Below are 18,459 nucleotides of genomic sequence, written 5' to 3' on the forward strand. Positions count from 1 at the left end.
GCAATCAAAATCATATATATTTCAGTAATATATTTTTCATTCTATCAAATGAGAACAAAAAAATGAGAATACAACCATAAAAACCATATGAAAATATACCACTAAGAGGTGGTTAATGGCTGAGAAGTGAACTCCGTTATTTATTACCTGGAGACCTGGAGTTACCTGGAGAGAGTTTCGGGGGTCAACGCCCCCGCGGCCCGGTCTGTGACCAGGCCTCCTGGTGGATCAGCGCCTGATCAACCAGGCTGTTGCTGCTGGCTGCACGCAAACCAACGTACGAGCCACAGCCGGGCTGATCAGGAACTGCCTTTAGGTGCTTGTCCAGTGCCAGCTTGAAGACTGCCAGGGGTCTGTTGGTAATCCCCCTTATGTGTGCTGGGAGGCAGTTGAACAGTCTCGGTCCCCTGACACTTATTGTATGGTCTCTTAACGTGCTAGTGACACCCCTGCTTTTCATTGGGGGGATGGTGCATGGTCCAATTTCTTTCAATTTTGGGTTATTTTAAGAAGCATCTTTCCATCATACATTGCCAAGTTTCAGTAAGATAGTCTAACAAACAAATGAGACCCAGTTCCCTAGATCAAGAGCAAGAGCCCCTCACCAGCATCAAGAAACCTCCCTTGAGGCCCACTCGCATCTAGAAATTTTGCCCGAGTCTGGAAGCAAAAAATCGACCGAGTGACTGCTCATATCTGGAAAAACTTGCACGTTTCATGCACTCGTAAGTAGAGGTTCCACTGTATTCGGCAAATTTTATGCAAAATTAAGAAGATCCAACATTTCCTCTGTTCATTAATCATGTCTTCAGGCCTCTCCTGTATTACATTTGCTCCCTATTTTGAATTCAGCCTTACACAAAAATTTCAAGTTGTATATATACATCTTACGAGGTACTGTGTTTGACGTATATACATGTATACTCATAAATTCTAGCGGCTTCAAATCAAACAGGAGAAAGCTGGTTGGCTCACATGTGAGAGAATGGGTCTGTGTGGTCAGTGTGCACCATATAAAAAAAATCCTGGAGCACGCAGTGCATAATGAGGAAAAAAAAAACCTCTGACCGTTTTTTTTAATTAAAATGCCGACTTTGTGGTCTATTTTCGTACAGTATTTATGGTTGTATTCTCGTTTTCTTGGTCTCATTTGATAGAATGGAAAACATATTATAGAAATTGAGGTGATTTTGATTGATTTTACTATAAAAAGAACCTGGAAATGGAGCTCAAAGTAGGGGAAATGTTTGATTTTTGCCAATGTTCAAAAGTAAACAAATGATGCCATTGTCCAATAAATGTCCAACTAGCCATTCTGATATGCAGTCATGAATGGGTTGATGTTATTTATACAATTATTACAGTATTGCAGTAGTCTGCATAATAGTAAGTCTTCTATTTTTTGTTTGAATAAAAATTCAAAATAGAAAGCAAGAGTAATATCAGAGGGGCCTGGAGACATGACTGATGAGCAAAGAAAATGTTATTTCAGAGCCAGGAATGTCTGCATTGTTCATTCTGGACCTTATTTTGAAATTGTCATATTTTTAAATTTTCGTGAAATTGGCCAAATTGCAAATTTCTGACCACATTATTAGGTAGTTGAAATCGGTAAATGGGCAGTTTCTTGTACTCAATCGATTGAAAAAATGGAGTTCTAAAGAAATAGCTATGAGTTTGGGCGACTGGAACAATGGAATTAGCCGAAAATAGGGCTCAAAGTGGGCGAAATCGCCGATTTGTAAACAGCGCCGAGGTCGCTAACTTCGCGAGAGCATAATTCCGTCAGTTTTCCATCAAATTTCGTTTTTTTGGTGTCATTACAATCGGGAAAAGATTCTCTATCATTTCATAAGAAAAAATTATTTTTTTTTTTAAATTTTGCGACACCAGGAGACACCTCAGGATTGGGGGTTGCGACAGTCAAAGGGTTAATCAATGAAGAAGGCATATTCTCACAATGCTCACTCAACGAGAAACAAAGCCAAACTGAGTAAGAACATGTGGGATGCTTGGTGTGGGCACAGGCAGGTGGATGCATTTGGTACAGCGGACCATTGTCAACTCAAATTCAAATTCAAAGTTTATTCTCTATAAGGATTACAATGCTGAGTTTACAGAATTTGGTTATTGTGTGGTTTACATGTAGTAAAATAATAATTACAGAGTGTACCACTAGAACACCTAGCATGGCTAGGCATTTCGGGCAGACTTAGATTAATTCTTAAATTTAAAATATTACAAATTATGAGGTAAGTTGGTATTATGGCTAAGTGACTAAATACTAGTTTGTGAGTTTAGCAATGTGAATGCTTTTGTTTTGGCACAATACATAGTTTCAGTATTGGAGTATCACAGGCCAACTTATGACTAGTTAGGATTCATTATTTTAAGATTGAGATTGATATTTCTGTTTATGGTCAAATGGGTGAGTGAGTGTAAGTGTGAACCACCAGGTGGTATTCATGTAATTAGTTGACGGGGTGTATCAGGGAGATAAGATGTTTTCTAATGGTAGTTTTGAAGGTGATGAATGTGTCTGCAGTTCTAGAGTTTTCAGGTAGGGTGTTCCAGATTTTAGGGCCTTTGACATACATTGAATTTTTGTAAAGGTTTAGTCGGACACGGGGAATGTCATAGAGATGTTTGTGTCTGGTGTTATGCCTGTGGGTTCTGTCACAACTATCAAGAAAGCATTTTAGGTCAAGGTTAATATTGGAATTTAAGGTCCTGTAGATGTAGATTGCACAGTAGTAAGTGTGGATGTACTGAACAGGGAGTAAGTTTAGATCTATGAAGAGTGGGGGGGATGTGTTGCCAGGGATGGGATTTAGTGATTATTCTTACTGTGGCTTTTTGTTGGGTTATTATTAGCTTTAGGTGTGTTGCTGCAGTTGATCCCCAAGCACAAATAACATAGGTAAGGTATGGGTATATAAGTGAGTTGTATAGTGTGAAAAGGGCATTTTGCGGCACGTAGTATCGTATATTGGAGAGGATCCCCACCGTTTTGGATACTTTTTTGGTTATGTGTTGGATATGGGTGCTGAAATTCAGGTTGTTGTTGAGGTATAGGCCTAGGGATTTGCCCTCATTATGTCTGGCAATTAGAGTGTTGTCGATCTTTATGTTAATTTGTGCAAGTCCTGCTCTGCTACAAAACATAATATAGTAGGTTTTGTCAGTGTTAAGCATAAGTTTATTGGCTGTCATCCAAGTCGATATTTTGATCAGCTCCTCGTTAACAATGGTGTTGAGGGTGGCAAGATTAGGGTGAGAGATGACATAAGTCGTGTCGTCAGCAAAGAGAATGGGGTTCAGGTGTTGAGATACGTTTGGAAGATCATTGATGTATATGAGGAAGAGCAGGGGACCAAGGACACTTCCCTGCAGAACTCCAGTATCAAGTGGCCATGTTGTTGATGCTGTGTCTTTAATGGTGACATACTGATACCTATTAGTAAGGTAAGATTTGAAATATGCAAGCGCATGGCCTCTTATACCATAATGGTCAAGTTTGTGGAGTAGGATGCTGTGGTCTACTGTGTCAAAAGCTTTTCTTAGGTCAATAAAAATTCCTAGTGGATATTCCTTATTTTCCAATGCTGTGTAAAGCAGATCTAGCATTTTTATGACTGCATCATTAGTGCTTTTATTTTTCCTGAATTCAAATTGGCAGGGGTTGAGTAGTGTTAGATAGGAGTGAAATTTAGACGAATGATACTTGGAACCTGACGATTTGTTGGAGTGTGAGCAGGGTAATATTTAGTGAAGGGATTCAGGGAAACCGGTTATTTTCATATTGTCGGACTTGAGTCCTGGAAATGGGAAGTACAATGCCTGCACTTTAAAGGAGGGGTTTGGGATATTGTCAGTTTGGAGGGATATGTTGTGCATCTTTATATGTGTATGCTTCTAAACTGTTGTATTCTGAGCACCTCTGCAAAAACAGTTATAATGTGTGAGTGTGGTGAAAGTGTTGAATGATGATGAAAGTCTTTTCTTTTTGGGGATTTTCTTTCTTTTTTGGGTCACCCTGCCTCGGTGGGAGACGGCCGACTTGTTGAAAAAAAAAAAATAATAACTGTACTTATGTGTACCTGTGAAACAGACAGAGAAAGACAGAGACAGAGATATAGACAGATAGAGACAGAAATAGACAGACATATACAGACAGAGAGACAGCTAAAGTCAATCAGCCAGCTAGACAGCCAGCCAGTCAGCCAGCCAGTCAGCCAGCCACCCAGCCAGCTGGCCAGCCAGTCGGCCAGCCTGCTGAATACATATGTAATATGTTCCAGAATCGTTTCTCTCTACTTAGGGCATAGGTTATGGGACATTGTGGCAGGATGACACTACCAGTGGTATCAGAAATGAAAGGATGTTGCACTTGGGTTATTATCAAGGTTTTTGATATTTCCTCAACCACTTGTGGCCACATCCATCTCAAAGCCACTAAACTCTGAGTCAACATCACTTTCCTCTTAAAAGTGAAGTGTTAACATGACATGACGTCAGTGAATCCCAGGTGTCTGCTACGCTATTTGCTCTAGCTGGTGCTCAGTGGATCTGGTGCTCCCACAAGGTACTAAGTGCTCCCAAATTTTTTAATACTGCACACACCTAGTGTTAAGACCCATTCTGTACTGACCAGGCATCTCAGGCCAATCGTGCCAAATGTGAAGGCAAGAAAAATAAAACGTTGATTTACGTTTGTAGTACTAGCGGTACTAATATAGATCTACGTTTGGACAGTTTAAGGGTTAAAAAATCCTAGAAAACACCTCGTAGTTGCTATTTTAAACCAGATACAAGGTCAGAGGTTTGCTTTTATCATCATGCTACTTACTGATACTGATGTACTTCAGAGACATGTAGGACTTTAGGAACTGTGGATCACAACTCTGTCCCTCCAATGACCACCATCTTGGCTCTCCAATTCAGATGTAGGACTTTTTTTTATACCATTAACACCTGGAGACAGGAGGAGAGTGCATGCACTCTGAAGGAGGGGTGTTAATGTTGCAGTTTAAAAACTGTAGTGTAAAGCACCCTTCTGGCAAGACAGGGATGGAGTGAATGATGGTGAAAGTTTTTCTTTTTCAGGCCACCCTGCCTTGGTGGGAATCGGCCAGTGTGGTAATAAAAAATAAAAAAAATAATTAACACTAACTGCACAGACCCAGTCTCTTATGTCTAGGCCAAAATTTACCACTCACAATGTATCTGGGGGAGCCGAGCTCAAAACATCTACATGTATCTATGTGAGCAATGAATTTGTCCATAATGTAAGACAGTGAAAGGATTAATAAGTCATACAGATTCTGCAGCATGGGACCCATTATGCCAACTGAGTTCCATTATGTTAAGAAGTGAGTACCATCTATGACTGCCTTATTTTCTCTTAAGTTTCTCTCTCATGGAAAAACATATCATTTCAGGTTAAGAAGCCAAAAATGGAAGGGTCTCTCCACAAATTTCCTGTTGATGGGCCACGCAAAATTATTGTTGCTAGACATGGAGAAAGAGTTGATTTCACTTTTGGTGACTGGACACGCTTCTGCTTTGATGAGACAAGTATGTTTTATTTATTGTCTATAATCTATTTTATGCAGAGTGCAAAAAATTGTTGGACTAGTTTAAAGATAATGTAGAACATACCTTTATTTCAGATGATATTTCACTCGGTGAAAAACTCCAAGCTTGATCTGCTTTATTTGTCTTTATAATCACATGTTGCTCTTGTCAGCAAAATTGTGTAGTTATGTGCTTGTTCACAGATGGTAAAAGTGAGTATGTTAGTGGTTCTAGGGATTACCTTCCACAGACCAGGTCTCTTAGATTGGAAAAGACAAATTAGATGATTGAGAAGTACTAAGAAGTACATAGGAAAGTAAAGGTTTGTGCATACTTAATCCAAGTAGAAGTTTGTAAGATTTATCTATCATGTTATATTATTATGACACAGAAAAACATTGTCATTGTTGATGGAGTACAAAAAACACTTAACAAGTTTCCAACACAAACTCATTGACAAGACAGTAATACTTCCCTGAATGGTTGCTCTTTATTAGCCTACTATTAACATTATTTAATTCTTAACCCTTTAACTGTCGTGATCCCAAATCCTAAAGTGTCTCTCTATGTTGCAGAATTTAAAAAAAAAAAAAAAAAAAAAAAATTCTTATGGTATGATAGAAAATCTTTTCCAAATGTTAATGACACTAATAGTATGAAATTTGATGGAAAACTTAAGGAATTACACTCTCACAAAGTTAGCAATCTCGGCGATGTTTACGCATTGGCGATTTTGCCCATTTTGAACCCTATTTTCGGCCAGTTCCATTTTTCCAGTCGACCAAACTCATAGCAGTTTCTTTAGAACTCCATTTGTTCTATTGATTGAGTACAAGAAACTACCCATTTACTGATATCAACTACCCAATAAAGTGGTCAGAAATTGGCAATTTGGCCAATTTCATGCAAATTAAAAAAGATGCCAGTTTCAAAATAGGGCCCAGAGTGAACAATGCAGACATTCCTGGCACTAAAATAACATTTTCTCTATTCATCAGTCATGCCTCCAGGCCCCTCTTATATTACTCTTGCTTTCTATTTTGAATTTTTTTTCACACAAAAAATAGATTTACTGTTATGCAGACTTCTGCATTATTGTAGTAATTGTACATATAATGTCATCCCATTCGTGACTGTGTATTAGAATGGCTAATTGGACAATAATGTCATTTGTTTACTCTTGAACATCGGCAAAAATAGAACATTTCTACTACTTTGAGCTCAATTTGTAGGTCCTTTTCATCATGAAACCAATCAAAGTCATCTCTATTTCTGTAGTATGTCTTCCATTCTAACAAATGAGACCAAGAAAATGAGAATACAGCCATAAATACTATACGAAAATACACCTCAAAGTCTGCATTTTAATCCAAAAACATGGTCGGATTTTTTTTCTTCTCATTATGCACTGCATGCTGCTGGATTTTTTTTTATACTGTGCACACTGACCACCCAGACCCATTCTCTCACATGTGAGCCTATCAGCTTTCTCCCACTGGATTTGAAGACGCTAGAATTTTTGAGTACAGTAGGGCCCTGCTTTATGGCATTTTGCCTTATGGCGTTCCGCCACAAGGCAGAATTTGCTATACAACAAGCGATCTTTCAAATATGGCGCACTCCACCCGGTTTGTTTACATTCTCCGTGAGCTCATTTATTATGTCTGGAAAGCATGTTTGATAGGAGTGAATGGAGACAAATGGTTTTTAATACTTGACATGCTGTTGGAGTGTGAGAAAAGTAACATTTATGAAGGGATTCAGGAAAGCCGGCAGGCCGGACTTGAGTCCTGGAGAGGGGTGTTAATGTGGCAGTTTAAAAACTGTAGTGTAAAGCACCCTTCTGGCAAGACAGTGATGGAGTGAATGATGGTGAAAGTTTTTCTTTTTCGGGCCACCCTGCCTTGGTGGGAGACGGCCAGTGTGATAATAATAATAATACACATATAGAGTCACTGGACAGGTTCCTATAACTACAAGAGGTTCTGAAAGTTTGTAGTAGTGTGGGGGTGGACTTGTAAATATGCTGAGTTACTGGTGTGTCTTGTTTCACAATGATGGATCATACCACCACTCGCTAACACTCATTGCCTTCCACAACACATCCCTTCCTCCCCACAAACCTTCCTTCCTTCTTTCCTTCCTTCCTTCTTTCCTTCCTTCCTTCTTTCTTTCCTTCCTTCTTTACTTCCTTCTTTCCTTCCTTCCTTCTTTCCTTCCTTCCTTCTTTCCTTCCTTTCTTCTTTCCTTCCTTCCTTCTTTCCTTCCTTCCTTCTTTCTTTCCTTCCTTCCTTCCATCCTCTCATCTCTTCCTACCTACCTTCCTTCCTTACTTCTTTCTTCCATTCTTTATTCATTAAAGTAATTTTATGGCCTATGAGACTAATATCAGGTATATTGAATGTATATTCACTAGTTGTATGCTACACAGTAACCATACAAACAGTCATTATATTGTTTACAAAACATGTTTACACAAGCCATCACTATAAAATGTTGTTTATTATGGTGGCCTGGTTGCTAAAGCTTCTGCTTCACACACGGAGGGCCCGAGTTTGATTCCTGACAGGTGGAAACATTTTGACATGTTTCCTTACACCTGTTGTCCTGTTCACCTAGCAGCAAATAGGTACCTGGGTGTTAGTCAACTGGTGTGGGTCGCATCCTGGGGGACAAGATTGAGGACCCCAGTGGAAATAAGTTAGACAGTCCTTGATGACGCACTGACTTTCTTGGGTTATCTTGGGTGGCTAACCCTCCGGGGTTAAAAATCCAAACGAAATCTTATCTTATCTCACTATTTTTCTATCACATATTTTTTTATTTATTTATTATCACACTGGCCGATTCCCACCAAGGCAGGGTGGCCCAAAAAAGAAAAACTTTCACCATCATTCACTCCATCACTGTCTTGCCAGAAGGGTGCTTTACACTACAGTTTTTAAACTGCAACATTAACATCCCTCCTTCAGAGTGCAGGCACTGTACTTCCCATCTCCAGGACTCAAGTCCGGCCTGCCGGTTTCCCTGAACCCCTTCATAAATGTTACTTTGCTCACACTCCAACAGCACGTCAAGTATTAAAAACTATTGTCTCCATTCACTCCTATCAAACATGCTCACGCATATATATACATAATAAGTTACTGGACACTTCCCAGAACTGCTACAGCTTCGGTAAAGCTCATAGTTGTTGTGTGGGGGTGGACTTGTAAATATGTCGAGTCACTGGTGTAATTAATGTCACAATGACAAATAACACCATCACTCACCACCCTCACTGCCTGTCAACATCCTCTTCACCCCACCTACCCACATGGAAATAAGTCACTGTTTGAATTTTTGGGGTTATCCTCTGTTGAAGGTCTCCTTCCTTTCTTCCCTCCTTCCTTTCTTCCTCTCATCTCTTCCTTCCTTCCTTTCTTCCTCTCATCTCTTCCTTTCTTCCTCCCTTTCTTCCTACCTTCCTTTCTTCCTTTTTCCTTCTTTCAGGTTTCCTGGGTATTGCTTTCGGTCACAAACTCCTCAAAACCATGAAATTCATCTTCACCGACACTTCCATCTGTGTTTGAACTGTCACTTGGGAACAAAAGAGCCTCAATTAGCCGAGGAGTGAGGAGTTTCTTAGTGGTAGACGTGGTGAACAAGGTGTAATAAAATGGCTTTTCCACAGTGCACCACTTGGTTCCTGATTTTTTTTGTACTGTGCACATTGACCATGGAGACCCATTCTCTCACATCTAGGACTACCAGCCTTTTCCTGCTTAATTTGAGGACTCTAGAATTTATGCGTACTAGTATGTCAATAACTCTGGCACGTAAGACGTACCAGTACGTCGGAAACCCTAAAAGGGTTAATCTTAAGTTAATTATTATTATTATTATAAAGGTATATAATGTTCACTTAATATTAAAATTTGTGCTTTATATTTATTTCTTATTGTTTTCTGTATGTAAAACTATAGTTAATCTTTAAAAAAATGTATTTTATGTTAATATTTTTGGGTGTCTGAAATGGATTAATTGGATTTACATTAATTCTTATGGGAAATATTATTTCGATTTTTGGCCTTTTTGGATTTAGGCCGCTCTTCTGGAGTGGATTATGGCCAATAACCAAGGGTTACACTGTATTTCCTCTCAGTTTTTATGCAGGAAGATACTAGAGAAATTTCAGAAATAAAAAATTGTGTAGGTCAGGACAAAAATAAGTTATTCTCAATCAAAGTCACTAGAGACAGACTAAAACTAAACAAATCCCTGGGTCATGATGAACTATTCTTGAAGGTTATACAGGAATGTAAGGAGGAACTTAGCAAAACATTAGCAATTTTTTTAACATATCACTACAGCTGGCATGGTGCTGGATAATTGGACAATGGCAAATGTGAGACCTATCTACAAAGCAGGAGGCTGGTCCTTAGCTTCAAATTACAGGCCAATTTGCCTAATCGCCATTGTGGGAAAAATCGATGGAATCAGTAATTGCCGAGGCTATTCGAGGCCACCTTGAAAGACAAATTGATCAATAAATCTCAACACAGTTTTTCAAAGGGGTTTTCCTGCCTTATGCATTTACTAACTTTTTTCACTAAGTTACTTGAGGAGGTAAATCAACTTAATGAATATGATATTGTGTATATAGACTTCAGTAAGCCTTTTGATAGATTTCCACACCAGATATCTTGGATGTAAAGACACATGGAATAGGAGGATTTTTTCTTTATTATTGACAGATAGGAAACAGAGTTTCCATAAACGGGGAGAAATCAGAGTGGGGAGGCATCACATATGGCATCCCACAGGGGTCTGTTGGCCCTTTGTTGTTCACAGTATACATAAACGACATAGATGAAGGAATAAGTCGTGATGTAAGCAAGTCTGATGATGACACCAAAATAGGCCTTAAGAGTACATATATTTCTGATGAGGACACTAAGTAATGTATATTAGAGATGATTTCCTCTATTCTGCTTATTACAGTATACAGTACACTACTGTATAAACATTTAGAAATATACTAGAAATGTTATAAATGGTGCAAAAGTGACATTAAAAAAATATCTAAAGATGGTTGACACAAACCCACTTCCAGTATAGTATGCTCCTCGCTTAACAACCAATTTGCTTACTGACCTACTCTTAAGACCAGAAACCCGTCGTTCAATGAGGAGAGCTTGTATATTGTTCATAGGCCTCATTTAGATTATGCTGCACACTTTTGGTCATTGTATTACAGAATGGACATAAATACACTGGCAAACGTACAGAGAAGGATGACAAAGTTGATGCCGGGTTTTTAGTGAGTGCACTGAATCTGCACTCACTAGAAACCCGTAGAATTAAGGAGGATATGATTGAGATGTATAAGTGGAAAACAGGACTCACAGCATTAGGTTCAAGTTGGAAAAATTTAGATTTAGGAAGGATATAAGAAAGCACTGGTTTCGTAATAGAGTTGTAGATGAGTGAACAAACTCATGAGTAGTGTTATTGAAGTGAAAACCTTGTGTAGCTTTAAAAATAGATTAGACAGGTACAAGTGTGGGTGTGAGGTGGATCTGCCTAGCATGAGCCAGTAGGCCTTTTGCAGTGTTCCTTCTTTTGTTTTTATTTGTTATTGAAATGTGAGCAGGGCAACATATATGAAAGGATTCAAGGAAACCAGTCAGCTGGACTGGAGAGTTCTGTAAGTGGGTAGTACAGTGCCTTCACTCTGAGGGAGAGGGTGGGGTGAAGTTGCAGCTTGGATGGTTATTTGAATTAAGAACTTTGTGCACTTTTGGCAAGACAGGTATTTAATTAATGATGGTGTATGTATTTCCTTTGTTTGAGTCACTCTGCCTTGGTGGGAGATGACCAGTGTTAGAAAAAAATTTGTTTCTGCATTTAATATAACATGTAGTATTATTGGGAGTGTTATAGATTAATACCACATTATCTTTATGCAGGAAAGTACCAGCAATGTGATCTTAACATGCCTGAAACACTTCCTCAACGGAAAGGAGCGCCTCGTAGTTTTTATAAAGATGGCCCACTTACAAACATTGGTGTATTTCAAGCAACACTTGTAGGTCAAGCTCTGAAGGCCAATAATACAGAGGTGCACCATGTTTTCTGCTCCCCAGCTTTACGCTGTGTTCAAACTTGTGCCAGTATACTTAAGGGTAAGTTCAATAAATAATTAAATAGCTAGTTAATTTTGACTGACGAAAGTAAACTGAAGATTACTTAAATTATGCACGTTTAGCATGCACAATAATAGATTTTTTTTATTAATATGTAAGTATCTTTACAAGGGGGGGGGAGGGTTCCTAGAAGTTGGGGGAAAGGCTTTTTACTCAAGGAATTATAGCCACCCTTCCCCTTCTCAGATCAAACCTGATTACCACTTATACTTCAGTTTCCCCAGACACTGTATTACTCTCATGGATGTTCTCCTGTCCTTGAATATAATGATAAGAAAAATAAATATAGTAAGGAAATTGCATGGAAGATTATTTAATTTTTTTTTTTGACAGGTATGGGTATTGATGAAGTTATGCCAATCAACATTGAACCTGGGCTCTTCGAGTTTCTTCCATGGTACAAAGATGAAATACCTACATGCCGATTCCCACCAAGGCAGGGTGGCCCGAAAAAGAAAAACTTTCACCATCATTCACTCCATCACTGTCTTGCCAGAAGGGTGCTTTACACTACAGTTTTTAAACTGCAACATTAACACCCCTCCTTCAGAGTGCAGGCACTGTACTTCCCATCTCCAGGACTCAAGTCCGGCCTGCCGGTTTCCCTGAACCCCTTCATAAATGTTACTTTGCTCACACTCCAACAGCACGTCAAGTATTAAAAACCATTTGTCTCCATTCACTCCTATCAAACACGCTCACGCATGCCTGCTGGAAGTCCAAGCCCCTCGCACACAAAACCTCCTTTACCCCCTCCCTCCAACCTTTCCTAGGCCGACCCCTACCCCGCCTTCCTTCCACTACAGACTGATACACTCTTGAAGTCATTCTGTTTCGCTCCATTCTCTCTACATGTCCGAACCACCTCAACAACCCTTCCTCAGCCCTCTGGACAACAGTTTTGGTAATCCCGCACCTCCTCCTAACTTCCAAACTACGAATTCTCTGCATTATATTCACACCACACATTGCCCTCAGACATGACATCTCCACTGCCTCCAGCCTTCTCCTCGCTGCAACATTCATCACCCATGCTTCACACCCATATAAGAGCGTTGGTAAAACTATACTCTCATACATTCCCCTCTTTGCCTCCAAGGACAAAGTTCTTTGTCTCCACAGACTCCTAAGTGCACCACTCACCCTTTTCCCCTCATCAATTCTATGATTCACCTCATCTTTCATAGACCCATCCGCTGACACGTCCACTCCCAAATATCTGAATACATTCACCTCCTCCATACTCTCTCCCTCCAATCTGATATCCAATCTTTCATCACCTAATCTTTTTGTTATCCTCATAACCTTACTCTTTCCTGTATTCACTTTTAATTTTCTTCTTTTGCATACCCTACCAAATTCATCCACCAATCTCTGCAACTTCTCTTCAGAATCTCCCAAGAGCACAGTGTCATCAGCAAAGAGCAACTGTGACAACTCCCACTTTATGTGTGATTCTTTATCTTTTAACTCCACGCCTCTTGCCAAGACCCTCGCATTTACTTCTCTTACAACCCCATCTATAAATATATTAAACAACCACGGTGACATCACACATCCTTGTCTAAGGCCTACTTTTACTGGGAAATAATTTCCCTCTTTCCTACATACTCTAACTTGAGCCTCACTATCCTCGTAAAAACTCTTCACTGCTTTCAGTAACCTACCTCCTACACCATACACCTGCAACATCTGCCACATTGCCCCCCTATCCACCCTGTCATACGCCTTTTCCAAATCCATAAATGCCACAAAGACCTCTTTAGCCTTATCTAAATACTGTTCACTTATATGTTTCACTGTAAACACCTGGTCCACACACCCCCTACCTTTCCTAAAGCCTCCTTGTTCATCTGCTATCCTATTCTCCGTCTTACTCTTAATTCTTTCAATAATAACTCTACCATACACTTTACCAGGTATACTCAACAGACTTATCCCCCTATAATTTTTGCACTCTCTTTTGTCCCCTTTGCCTTTATACAAAGGAACTATGCATGCTCTCTGCCAATCCCTAGGTACCTTACCCTCTTCCATACATTTATTAAATAATTGCACCAACCACTCCAAAACTATATCCCCACCTGCTTTTAACATTTCTATCTTTATCCCATCAATCCCGGCTGCCTTACCCCCTTTCATTTTACCTACTGCCTCACGAACTTCCCCACACTCACAACTGGCTCTTCCTCACTCCTACAAGATGTTATTCCTCCTTGCCCTATACACGAAATCACAGCTTCCCTATCTTCATCAACATTTAACAATTCCTCAAAATATTCCCTCCATCTTCCCAATACCTCTAACTCTCCATTTAATAACTCTCCTCTCCTATTTTTAACTGACAAATCCATTTGTTCTCTAGGCTTCCTTAACTTGTTAATCTCACTCCAAAACTTTTTCTTATTTTCAACAAAATTTGTTGATAACATCTCACCCACTCTCTCATTTGCTCTCTTTTTACATTGCTTCACCACTCTCTTAACCTCTCTCTTTTTCTCCATATACTCTTCCCTCCTTGCATCACTTCTACTTTGTAAAAACTTCTCATATGCTAACTTTTTCTCCCTTACTACTCTCTTTACATCATCATTCCACCAATCGCTCCTCTTCCCTCCCGCACCCACTTTCCTGTAACCACAAACTTCTGCTGAACACTCTAACACTACATTTTTAAACCTACCCCATACCTCTTCGACCCCATTGCCTATGCTCTCATTAGCCCATCTATCCTCCAATAGCTGTTTATATCTTACCCTAACTGCCTCCTCTTTTAGTTTATAAACCTTCACCTCTCTCTTCCCTGATGCTTCTATTCTCCTTGTATCCCATCTACCTTTTACTCTCAGTGTAGCTACAACTAGAAAGTGATCTGATATATCTGTGGCCCCTCTATAAACATGTACATCCTGAAGTCTACTCAACAGTCTTTTATCTACCAATACATAATCCAACAAACTACTGTCATTTCGCCCTACATCATATCTTGTATACTTATTTATCCTCTTTTTCTTAAAATATGTATTACCTATAACTAAACCCCTTTCTATACAAAGTTCAATCAAAGGGCTCCCATTATCATTTACACCTGGCACCCCAAACTTACCTACCACACCCTCTCTAAAAGTTTCTCCTACTTTAGCATTCAGGTCCCCTACCACAATTACTCTCTCACTTGGTTCAAAGGTTCCTATACATTCACTTAACATCTCCCAAAATCTCTCTCTCTCCTCTACATTCCTCTCTTCTCCAGGTGCATACACGCTTATTATGACCCACTTTTCGCATCCAACCTTTACTTTAATCCACATAATTCTTGAATTTACACATTCATATTCTCTTTTCTCCTTCCATAACTGATCCTTCAACATTACTGCTACCCCTTCCTTTGCTCTAACTCTCTCAGATACTCCAGATTTAATCCCATTTATTTCCCCCCACCGAAACTCCCCTACCCCCTTCAGCTTTGTTTCGCTTAGGGCCAGGACATCCAACTTCTTTTCATTCATAACATCAGCAATCATCTGTTTCTTGTCATCTGCACTACATCCACGCACATTCAAGCATCCCAGTTTTATAAAGTTTTTCTTCTTCTCTTTTTTAAAGTACAGGAAAGGGGTTACTTATCGCTCCCGGCATTTTAGTCGCCTCATACGGCAACATGGCTTATGGAGGAAAGATTCTTGTATTTAAGCTCAAGAGCTATTTTTTAACCCTTTGAGGGTCAACAGGCCCTCTCCAAGAGTCATTTTCAGGGTCAGTAAATATAAACACTTAACCCTTTGGGGGTCAAGGTCCTCTTACTTGTTCTCAAAAAAAAAAAAATTTCTTATGAAAAGATAGAGAATCTTTTCCCGATCATAATGACACCAAAAGTATGAAATTTGATGGAAAACTTACGGAATTATGCTCTCGCGAAGTTAGCGGTCTCGATGATGTTTACGCATCGGCGATTTTGCCCACTTTGAGCCCTATTTTCGGCCAATTCCAGTGTACAAGTCAACAAAAATCATAACTATTTGTCTAGAACTCTATTTTTTCTATCGAATGAGTGCAAGAATCCACCAATTTACCGATTTCAACTATCCAATACAGTGGTCAGAATTTAGCAATTTTGCCAATTTCACACAAATTTCAAAAGATGCCAATTTTGAAACAGGGTCCAGAATAAACAAAACAGACATTCCTGGTGCTAAAATATCATTTTCTCTGTTCATCAGTCACATCCCCAGGCCCCTCTTACATTTGTTTTGCTTTCCACTTTGAACTTTTATTCTCACAAAAAATAGAAGATTTACTGTTATGCAGATTACTGCATTAGTGTAAAAATGGTATAAATAATATCAGCGCACTTGTGAAAGAATATTAGACTCACCAGTTGACGTGTATTGGACGTATGGCATGATTTGTTTACTTTTGAACTTTGGTAAAAATCGAACATTTCTGCTACTTTGAGCTCAATTTCAAGGTACTTTTCATTGTAAAACCAGTCAAAATCATCTCAATTTCTGTAATATGTCTTCCATTCTATAAAATGAGACCAAGAAAACTAGAATACAACAATAAATACCATACGAAAATACAGTGCAAAGTCGCTGTTTTATTCCAAAAACACGGTCAAAGTTTTTTTTTTCTCATTATGCACTGTGTGCTGCAGGATTTTTTTTATACTGTGCACACTTACCACATAGACCCATTCTTTCATATGTATGCCTACCAGCTTTCTACCACTAGATTTGAGGGCGCTAGAATTTAGGCATACTAGTACGTCAAAAACCCTGGGTCGTAAGCCGTACTAGTACGGCCGAAACCCTCAAAGGGTTAATCACACCTCCACACGCCATGGTGGTCCATGAATAACTGAGACTGCTTGCACCTTCTCCCTCTCTCATAGTGCCGCCCACTCTTCAATACCTCTCTGTATAATGTCAGTTTTTATAAATTTGTGCCTCTCTCATGCTTCTTATGTTATACCTAATATTATTCTGGAATAAATATTATAGGTACATAACTTATTGATAGTAATAGTATTATTATACAATATTTTATAGTGTTGTGAGCTCACACCTCCACACCCCATGGTGGTCCATGAGTTACTGAGAGAGACTGCTTGCGCCTTCTCCCTCTCATAGCCCCGCCTACCCTTCAGTACCTCTCTATATGTCAGTTTTTATTAATTTGTGCATCTTTATCATGCTTCTACATTAATGTTATACCTAACATTCTGGAATAAATATGATAAATAGATATTATTTATTGATAGTAATAGTATAATTATACAATAACAAATTTTGAAGCAGTGCTTTGAAATGGGGTCTAGACCAGCTGATGATGCCTTACCGTCAGCTGTATAATGTACTGCAGGGTAACAGAGCCCAGAGATTCATTACAGAATTTAGGCACACTCCGATACAACCATTGACTTCAGTACCAGAACCTCTACCATTCACTTCTGCCGACAACCAACAACCATCCACCTCAGCTCAGTAGGGCCACACCATCCATATCCACTCTCTTCACAATCATCCACAAATACCATTACCCACAATTTAAGGTAAGAAACTATTATTTCTATTGCATTTGTCCCCTCAAGGAAGGTTCCTTGATGTTGGTGAGGGGCTCTTGATTTAGGGAATTGGATCTGTGCTCCAGTTCCCCGAATTAAGCCTGAATGCCTTCCACATCATCCTCCCCAGGTGCTGTATAATCCTCCGGGTTTAGTGCTTCCCCCTTGATTATAATAATAATAATAATAATTATTGCATTTGTAGTCTTAAGCAGTAATATATTATGACAATGCACTACAATTACATATTCACTTTTATTTTGTAAGATCTTGAGGTCTAAAAAAAAATTGTTTGGTTTTTTGGGGACTCCCAGGAATGTAACCCTATTTTTCCCATAAGTTCTTCAGTTTGTCTAACACGGTTTTGACTAACACGTCATTTTCAGGAACATAACTACCGTGTTAAACGACGGTCTATTGTATCCCCATTCCTCCTTTGGAGTTCAGGCAGTGTTCTTCCCACCTCCAGAACTCAAGTCCTGCTAAATAGTTCTGCTGTATCCCTTCATGACTGATATCTTGCTTGTATTCCAACAGCACATCAAGTTATGAAAAACCACTTGCCTGCACTCACTCCTACCTAACATGCTCACACAGGCCGGCTGGAAGTCCAAGCCCTTTACATGCTAAACCTCCTTTATCCCCTTCCAACCTTAACCCTTTGACTGTTTCAGGCCCCTCTCTGAAACTGTCTTTCTATGTCGCCAAATATTAAAAAAAAAAAAAATTATTTTTTCTTATGAAAATGTTAAGATTATTTTTCTGAGTGTTTTAGTATAAAAAAAAAAATTTTGTCATCAGTACTTACCGAGATATAGAGCCGTGAAGTTTGCAGAAAATGAGCCGTGTATGGCAACAGCGGCGACTGCCGCTCACCCGGTAAACTTTAGTTTACTTGTAATTGAAGGTTTTTTGTTTTTTTCACTATTTTATTTTTTCACATAACTTATGTGGCCTGTGAGACCAAAGTAAGGTGCAATGTATATATATACATTCGTTGTATACAACACAATAAGCACACAAACATAATTATCAATATATTGTTTACAAAACTTGTTTACAAAAACAAACAATCATCCTCCTCCTCCTCCTCCTCCTTCTCCTCCTCCTCCTCCTTCTCCTCCTCCT

General features: G+C 39.2%; 1 protein-coding gene and 1 long non-coding RNA gene across 2 annotated transcripts in view; both read left to right on the plus strand.

The window, feature by feature from the left end:
• LOC128694503 (ecdysteroid-phosphate phosphatase) overlaps window positions 1–16,784 on the plus strand; it is a gene marked incomplete at its 5' end in the record, with an annotated part of 35,349 nt that extends 18,565 nt beyond the window's left edge. The window contains 4 exon segments of the mRNA XM_070080932.1: window positions 5,442–5,577; window positions 11,529–11,744; window positions 12,099–12,201; window positions 16,769–16,784. Coding sequence (XP_069937033.1) covers window positions 5,442–5,577; window positions 11,529–11,744; window positions 12,099–12,201; window positions 16,769–16,784 — 471 coding nt within the window.
• Window positions 16,785–17,098: 314 nt separating this feature from the next.
• Window positions 17,099–18,459, plus strand: part of LOC138851627 (uncharacterized) — a 30,922-nt gene continuing 29,561 nt past the window's right edge. The window contains exon 1 of the long non-coding RNA XR_011391311.1: window positions 17,099–17,319. This is a non-coding gene — a long non-coding RNA (uncharacterized lncRNA). The remainder of the gene's footprint in view (window positions 17,320–18,459) is intronic.

This window comes from Cherax quadricarinatus, unplaced genomic scaffold (genome assembly GCF_038502225.1).
Source record: "Cherax quadricarinatus isolate ZL_2023a unplaced genomic scaffold, ASM3850222v1 Contig1281, whole genome shotgun sequence".
Classification (NCBI taxonomy): domain Eukaryota; kingdom Metazoa; phylum Arthropoda; class Malacostraca; order Decapoda; family Parastacidae; genus Cherax; species Cherax quadricarinatus.